We start from the raw sequence: 8,846 nt of genomic DNA, 5'->3' as shown, positions 1-8,846 counted from the left end.
ATCACTGATACCCGGGAATGGCAGCTCGTTCTACGAACTCTCCCGGATAGTGCCAAAGAAAAAATTCTCTAAATAGAAAGAACTTGCATTTATATAACGCCTTTCACAATCTCAAGATGCCCCAAAATGCTTTACAGCCAATGAAGTACTTTTGAAGTGTAGTCACTGTTGTAATGTAGGAAACGCAGCAGCCAATTTATGCACAGCAAGATCCCACAAATAACGCTATAATAATAACCAGATAATCTGTTTTTTTAGTGATGTTGGTCTTGAGGGATAAATGTTATCCAGGGCACCGGGGAGAACTACCCTGCTATTCTTCGAAATAGCACCATGGGATCTTTTACATCCATCTGAGATGCCAGATGGGGCCTCATTTTAACGTTTCATCCGAGAGACAGCACCTCCGACGGTGCAGCACTTCCTCAGCACGGCACTGGGTGTGTCAGCCTAGATTATGTGCTCAAGTCTCTGGTGTGGGACTTGAACCCACAACCTTCTGACTCAGAGGTGAGAGGGTACTACCCACTGAGCCACGCCTGACACAAATGGTGGCAGAAATGCCTCAGCTGGTTAAGGCAGTATCGGGGCCATACGGAGCAGGATGATGCCAGGTTCAATCCCCAGTCTGCACTGAGGGTGCTGATCTCACCAGACCATGGTTGGAGAGCTACAATTGCCATTAGTCCCCCAATCTAGGGATGGGGACACTCAACTCATCTCAATTGTGAGTAAACTCATAGAATGCATAATTCAAGACAGAATTAGCAGGTATTTAGAAATGCATGGCTCAATCATGGCCAGGTGGAATTTGTTAAAGGCAAGTCATGTTTGACAAATTTAATAGAGTTTTTTTGAAGAAGTGACCAATTGGATAGACAAAGGCAATGCATTAAATGTAGTGTATATGGATTTTCAGAAGGCATCTGATAAAATATTTCACAGAAAGTTTGGTACAAAAATCCAGACATATGTATGAGAGAAAATATAACAGAATGGATAGAAAGTTGGATGATGGACTGAAAACGGAGGAAGAGGGTTAATGGGTGTTGGAAATGATTACCTAAGGGGTCAGCGCTGGGTCCACTTTTGTTCTCAGTATATTTATGTAAATGATTTGGACTTTGACATGGAAAACACTATCAAAATTTGGAGATGACACAAAAGTAGGCGGTTTAGGAAAGAGCAAGAAGAACTATAAAAGATTTCATAGACAGTTTAGTGGGATTGACAGAGGGGTGGCAGATAATATTTGATGTGGATAAGTGTGAGGTAATACGTTTTGGGAGGAAAAACAAGGAATGGGAATAAAGACTCAATGGAAAGAACCCGAAGGTTCAAAAATATAATTCATTGAAATTGCACGTGAAGGTGGGGCGTGAGTGAACCTGAAGGAAAGGGTTATCTTTGCCCCTTTGGCCATTGAATTTGGACATTGTAAGTTTAAAATGCAAAAGCAGCTATGTGCAGAAACTTCGAGAAGCTTTGGTTTTCAACAACTGATAAGAGCGAATGCAACCATTTGCAGAGGCTTCGAACGGGCCTTTGATTCTCAAAACAACTTTGGTTCTCAAATCAACCGACTTGGAAAAACAGTGCTGAGACAGTTAGATATCCTTGGGAAAGACAATTCAAACTACAGCACCTGGGTTCACATGGACAAGAGGATCCTGCAGGTTTCACACAGTGGAAAGGCTGCACCTGCGTCCACACCGTTCTGAGTGTCCCAGCCAACCGTCCATCATTCATGCAACAGTGGGTGGGGCTGCTCCATGACTTCTGGTTGCACTTCAGTCCCACGCTCCTGACCTTTGGCCACCCGGTGCGGAGTGGGAGGAAGGCAAGTTCGAGGACCTCCTCGTGGGTCTCCTCCTGGGCCTGGCCAAGATGACCACCCACAGGTCCAGGCTGGAGGCGGCCCCTGGGGGCAGTCGCTCCGACGGCCTGCCTCTCTTCCGTGGCTTACTCCGCGTCCAGGTGGCCCTGGAGAAGGAGCACACGGTGTCTGCTGGTAGGCTTGAGGCTTTCTACGGCTGGAGAGCGTAGCAGACACTGAGAATAATAGTGAAATTTAATTTGCTTTTGCAATTGATCCATAGAGCTGGCGCCCCAATGAACCATTCCGACTAGCTCTTAAATTACTGAACCTCCTCACTTCTCTTACAAGGTCCATTCCAAGTGTTGATCTCTCTCTTGCTCTCTGTAGAACTTCCTGATATCAGTACTAAATTTACCGGCCAGAACCTGTATCATTTTGCCCTATTCTCATAATGTACTTCGATGTCATTTTCCGCATTTACTTTTTTTCAGTACCATTAAGTATCTTACAAACCTCTATAAGGTGTCTCCACTCAAGGTGGAAATGCCCCAGTTTTGAAAAAAAATCTTTCCTCATGACTCTGACCTCTGACACTCGCAACGCAAACAAACAAGGCAAAGCTCGTCAAAGATTTTTATTTCCAGGAGATGTTGCCCACTTAAAGGAGAGAACTGTTTTCAGTGAGCTCTTCCCAATGATCAGTGGTTAAATGTACTCCCAGGTTTGGTGCTGGGCCATACAGACCAGGGAGGTCCCAAGTTCAATGGCAGTAGATTTTTGAGCTCCCCGGGAAATGTGGTACTCTAGGGATGATTCAACGATCTCACACTCACAATCCAGGAATCTGAAATAGTGCTACAGATTCTTCAACCCGTAATCCCAGGAACTGTGACACCTGCTAGAAGGGTAGGATTCCTTCAGTGTCCTGTTATCCATCCTGATTTTCTTCTCAAGATGATACCATTTGGAGGGAATTGTAAAGTTGCTGCTAAAGATCGCTCCTCCCTCTCCACACTCTTTCCCTCATTCATCCCCCTCCCTCTCTTCCTCCTTCTTTCTCTCTGCCTGTTCCTTTCATTTCTCTCTCCACTCTTCTTTTCTCTCTCCATCTCTTTTTCTCCTTCCTTTCTCTCTTCATCCCTCCCTCCCCCACTCTCCTTTCCTGTCTCTTCTATCCTCTCCTCGCTCTCCCCCTCTTTCCACCCCCTCTCTCAACCTGCTTTCTTCACACTTCTCTCTCCAACCTAACTCTTTATCCCTCCAGCTTTAACACTTTCCTTTCCCGCTCTCATTCTCTGTCTGAGGAACGATTGAAGTGAATTGGAACTGTCTGAGTAAAACACTCCTGTTCTGTATGGCTTAAGTATAAAATCTGAAAAAATACTGCTATTTATAAGAGAAAGAAGTATATGAATCTATCACAATGATCATTCTCGGACTGGCAACCAGTAGCCAGTGGTGTTCCGCAGGGGTCGGTGCTGGGTCCCCAACTCTTTACAATCTATATTAACGATTTGGAGGAGGGGACCGAGTGTAACATATCAAAGTTTGCAGATGATACAAAGATGGGAGGGAAAGTAGAGGGTGAGGAGGACATAAAAAACCTACAAGGGGATATAGACAGGCTGGGTGAGTGGGCGGAGATTTGGCAGATGCAATACAATATTGGAAAATGTGAGGTTATGCACTTTGGCAGGAAAAATCAGAGAGCAAGTTATTATCTCAATGGCGAGAAACTGGAAAGTACTGCAGTACAAAGGGATCTGGGGGTCCTAGTGCAAGAAAATCAAAAAGTTAGTATGCAGGTGCAGCAGGTGATCAAGAAGGCCAACGGAATGTTGGCTTTTATTGCTAGGGGGATAGAATATAAAAACAGGGAGGTATTGCTGCAGTTATATAAGATATTGGTGAGACCGCACCTGGAATACTGCATACAGTTTTGGTGTCCATACTTAAGAAAAGACACACTTGCTCTCGAGGCAATACAAAGAAGGTTCACTCGGTTAATCCCGGGGATGAGGGGGTGGACATATGAGGAGAGGTTGAGTAGATTGGGACTCTACTCATTGGAGTTCAGAAGAATGAGAGGCGATCTTATTGAAACATATAAGATTGTGAAGGGGCTTGATCGGGTGGATGCGGTAAGGATGTTCCCAAGGATGGGTGAAACGAGAACTAGGGGGCATAATCTTAGAATAAGGGGCTGCTCTTTCAAAACTGAGATGAGGAGAAACTTCTTCACTCAGAGTGTAGTAGGTCTGTGGAATTTGCTGCCCCAGGAAGCTGTGGAAGCTACATCATTAAGTAAATTTAAAACAGAAATAGACAGTTTCCTAGACGTAAAGGGAATTAGGGGTTACGGGGAGCGGGCAGGAAATTGGTCATGAATTTAGATTTGAGGTTAGGATCAGATCAGCCATGATCTTATTGAATGGCGGAGCAGGCTCGAGGGGCCGATTGGCCTACTCCTGCTCCTATTTCTTATGTTCTTATGTTCTATCATTATTCCAACAAAGATTGGATTTTATTCAGGATGGTCCCTTTATCTACATTGAATTACATAGAATGTACAGCACAGAAACAGGCCTTTCGGCCCAACAGGTCCATGCTGGTGTTTATGCTCCACATGAGCCTTCTTTATCTAACCCTATTCGCATATATTCCTATTCCTTTCTCCCTCGTGTGTTTATTAGCTCCCCCTTAAATGCATCTATGCTATTCGCCTCATCTACTCCTTATGGTAGAAAGTTCCTCAATCTAAACACTCTCTCAGTAAAGATGTTTCCCTGAATTCCCTATTGGATTTATTAGTGACTATCTTATATTTATGGCCCTTAGTTCTGGCCTCCCTGCAAGTGAAAACATCTTCCCTGCGTCGACCCTATCAAACTCTTTCATAATCATAAAGATCCTTATCAGGTGCACCTGTAGTCTTTTCTTTTCTAGAGAAAAGAGCCCCAGCCTGTTGAATCTTTCCTTTGACCTTCCCTTTTGAAATTCCTGCTGACTATCTAGTTACCAATTGAAGTGTAATGTTGGTGCATCTCTTAGAATGGCAGTGTTAAAGGAAAAAGTGTTTTGAAATATTTTACAGTTACAAAAACAGATGTAAATGATGTTGAAAGGCATCACTGTATCACGCGACTGAAATAATGTACAAGGTGCTCTGCTTACAAACATACTCCCACAGGCGAGCGTGCACACACAGACAGGCATCTAACTCCTGATTGACATAGTGTTATAATCTCTGAGTACAAGACGAAATGGGCATCCATATCTGGTAAGGTGATCTGTTCATGTATTTTGCCGCTAAACTAGAGAGTGTCTTGGTAATTAAACGGTTACACCTTAATTCCAGAGGAGACGCGGGCAATGAATGGTGGGTGTTCTAATGGGTTTAGACTTTGGTGAGGCGGGTATTGTAATCTGAAGCTACTAGCTTGTGAGGATCAGAAGATAACAAAGTGGAAAGTGTATTTTGGTTTATTTGTTGCAAGAAAGCACAGTTCTTTTTAGATTTATTCTATAGTCTTTCTTTCAGGTTAATGATCTTTTTCTTTCATTAATGACTGTGCTGTGTCCTTTCCCCTGTGTTGGTTAGTTAAATGGTTATGGTTCTCCAGATTCGGTTTATCTGTGTGGTAGGTAAAATTTTAGGGAGAGGGAATCACGGGTATGTTACTCCTGGTTTGTAATGGCGAACGTCTTTCATAATGGAATGATCCAAGGTTCTTAAACTAGCCCAGACTCTGTTGTAACTGCTTGGGCTTGGGTAACACCTGTCAGGGGAGAGTGGGAGAGGGGAGAGTGAGAAAGGGGAAGGGGAGAGTGAGAAGAGGGAGGGGAGCGTGAGAAGGGGGAAGGGGAGAGTGAGATGGGGAAGGGGAGAGTGAGAAGGAGGAAGGAGAGAGTGAGATGGGGGAAGGGGAGAGTGAGATGGGGAAGGGGAGAGTGAGAAGGAGGAAGGAGAGAGTGAGATGGGGGTAGGGGAGAGTGAGAAGAAGGAGGGGAGCGTGAGAAGGGGGAAGGGGAGAGTGAGAAGGAGGAAGGAGAGAGTGAGAAGGAGGAAGGAGAGAGTGAGATGGGGGAAGGGGAGAGTGAGAAGAGGTGGGGAGCGTGAGAAGGGGGAAGGGCAGTGTGCGGAGGGGAGATTGAGATGGGGAGGGGAGTGTGAAAAGGGGAGGGGAGTGTGAAAAGAGGGAAGGAGAGAGTGAGAAAGGGAAGGAGAGAGTGAGAAGGGGGAAGGAGAGAGTGAGAAGGGGGAAGGGGAGAGTGAGAAATGGGAAGGGGAGTGTGAGAAGGGGGAAGGGGAGTGTGAGAAGGGGGAAGGGGAGTGCGAGAAGGGGAGGCGAGCGTGAGAAGGAGGAAGGGTAGTGTGGGGAGGGGAGTGTGAGAAGGGGAGGGGAGCATGAGAAGGGGGAGGGAAGAGTGAGAAGGGGAGAGAGAAGGGGAGGGAGAGAAAAGGGGGAGAGAGAAGGGGAGGGAGAGAGAAGAGAGAGAAGGGGAGGAAGAGAGAGAATGTGAAGTTGGAGGGAGAGAGATGGAGGGAGGGAGAAGGGAGAGAGTGAATAGGGAAGAAAGAAAAGGTGGAAAGGAAAAAGGGGAAAGAGAGAGAAAAGAGGAGAGAGAAAAGGAGAGACAGAGAAGGGGAGAGAGGGAGATAAAAGATAGAGGGAGAGAGGTGAGAGAGGGGAAGAGAAGGGAAGAGATAGGAAGAGATGGGAGAGGGGAGAAAGAGAGCAAATGGGAGAGAGAGAAGAGGAGAGAGAGAAAGAAGGATAGAGAGGGAGGACGGAGAGGAAGAAGGGGGTCAGAGGAGAGAAGAGAGAGAGGAGGAGAGATAGCGAAAAGGGGAGGAGAGAGTGAGAACAAGAGAGCCTGGTAATATCTGTGTAGAACAAAGTGCAGAATCATTCTCAGCTTTTAATAAGAGGGCCAGTCTTCCAATTGTGCACTGGTGATGGGAAGAAACATCTGCCAGCCACGCATGGGGGTAACGACTGGTGAGCTGGCTATGATTCTGTGTCCAGTAATGGGCGGAGAGAGATATCACGGGCACAATGCCCCTAATTCCCAATACATGGCCTGGAATTTCCTCAAACTTTTTAGTGTAACTACGAGCGTAAAAGCGCGTAACAGACTTGCACCAAATCATCGCAACGTGCGAATTTCCACGATCACTTGTGATCGGTACTGGTTTCTGGAACTATTTGAAGTGTAAAGCAGGCAGCTGTCTCAAACAACAACTTGAATTTATACAACATCTGTAACGTAGTAAAACGATCCAAAGTCCTACACAGGAGAGTAATCAGACAAAAATAGACACCGAACCAAAGAAGGAGACATTATGGTAGGTGACAAAAAGCTTGGTCAAAGAGGTAGGTTTTAAGGAGGGTCTTAAAGGAGGAGAACGAGGTGGAGAGGTTTAGAGAAGGAATCCCAGAGCTCAGGGTCTAGACAGCTGAAGGCACGGCCGCCAATGATGGGTTGAAGGAAGTGGGGGATGAACAAGAGACCAGAGTTGGAGGAACGCAGATTTCTTGGAGGGCTGGAGGAGGTTACAGAGATAGGGAGGGGCGAGGCCATGGAGGGATTTGAACACGAGGATGAGAATTCTAAAATTGAGGCATTGGTGGACTGGGAGCCAATGTAGGTCAGAGTAATGCTGGAAATAGACAGCAGGTAATGTTAACCTCTAAATACCAAAAAAAGCATGTTAAGGTTTCAGGTATAACTCCCTGTCGGAGAGTTCAGAGGAAGCGCTGTAGAAGAAACTAGTTTCTGTTCATTTACAGATGCTGACTGACCTGCTGTGTATTTCCAGCATTTGCACCTTTTATTTGACTGTTTGATACAAAACTGGACCAATGGTACATCCTACTTGTGTGTTGTGGCTGAAACATTTTGAGTAAATATTCACTTATTCTGATTTAATCCTGAGCCACTCCGTCAATCTTGTTTTTTTAAAACGCTTTAGGACTTCCTGAGGTTGTGAAAGGTTCTATATAAATGTAAGTTCATTCTTTCTTTTCTTTAATTCACCTTTTTTTCTCCCTCTGTTCACAGGCAGAGAATGAGAAAGCAGCGAAGATCCCTTGAAAAAGTAGCGCTGTTTGTCATAGGAATTCTGGCATTGGTGTTCATTTTCAGGAGTGAAGAACTACCACGACAGAGTGATGAAGTTTCAATGGAAACCATCCAATCCTCCAGATTACACAACATTATCGCCATCAGTGCAGAGAAACCAAAACTTGCATCTACCTGCAAAGAAAACAGAACTGTCTTGGACCTTCCAGAGTTCATGGAGCAGCCACAACACATACAAAACTATTTGAAATATAAGCACTGTCGGGAGTTCAACATCGTTCAGAATGTTCCAGACAAGTGCAGGGGTCGAGAAAGGTCACAAGATGTCTTCTTGCTTCTGGTGATCAAATCCGACCCCTTCAACCACGACCGGCGAGATATGGTGAGGAAGACCTGGGGGAAAGAGCGAAAATTCCGAGGGGTCCAAATAAGGAGGGTCTTCATCTCTGCCGTAACTCCCAACCAAAGGGAGAGGAGGAAACTGAATCGATTACTAGCTATGGAGAATCGGGAACACCAGGACATCTTGCAGTGGGACTTCCTGGATACTTTCTTCAACCTTTCTTCAAGGCTGAGAGTGATAGATTTTTGGACTCTAAGAGTATCAAGGGATTCGGGGATCGGGTAGGAATGTGGACTTGAGGTCAAAAATCAGCCATGATCTTATTGAATTGCGGAGCAGGTTCGAAGAGCCATATGACCTACTCCAGCTCCTATTTCTCTTGAAACGCTGCAGTTCATGTGGTGGAGGTGCTCCTACGGTGCTGGTAGGTAGACAGTTCCAGGAATTTGACCCAGCGACGATGAAGGAACGGCCAATATATGTCCAAGTCAGGATGGTGCGTGACTTGGTGGGGAACTTGTAGGTGACTGCTGCTTTGTGAGAGGTCCTGTTAAACGGAGGCCCTTTTCCAGTGGATGCTATAGATGTGCATGGAGA

The 8,846-nt window shown here is 45.6% G+C and overlaps 1 protein-coding gene across 1 annotated transcript; it reads left to right on the top strand.

Moving 5' to 3' along the window:
- The first annotated feature begins 5,039 nt into the window (after positions 1 to 5,039).
- On the top strand, positions 5,040 to 8,549 carry LOC137299799 (N-acetyllactosaminide beta-1,3-N-acetylglucosaminyltransferase 3-like). The gene is made up of 2 exons (XM_067968737.1): positions 5,040 to 5,099; positions 7,886 to 8,549. The coding sequence occupies exons 1-2, from the start codon at positions 5,083 to 5,085 to the stop codon at positions 8,532 to 8,534; spliced, it is 666 nt and encodes a 221-aa protein (XP_067824838.1). The 5' UTR covers positions 5,040 to 5,082; the 3' UTR covers positions 8,535 to 8,549.
- The last annotated feature ends 297 nt before the right edge of the window (positions 8,550 to 8,846 follow it).

This window comes from Heptranchias perlo, chromosome 29 (genome assembly GCF_035084215.1).
Source record: "Heptranchias perlo isolate sHepPer1 chromosome 29, sHepPer1.hap1, whole genome shotgun sequence".
NCBI classification, from domain to species: Eukaryota; Metazoa; Chordata; class Chondrichthyes; order Hexanchiformes; family Hexanchidae; genus Heptranchias; species Heptranchias perlo.
The sequence above is the reverse complement of the archived record's forward strand: the minus strand, read 5'-3'. Positions and strand labels throughout refer to the sequence as shown.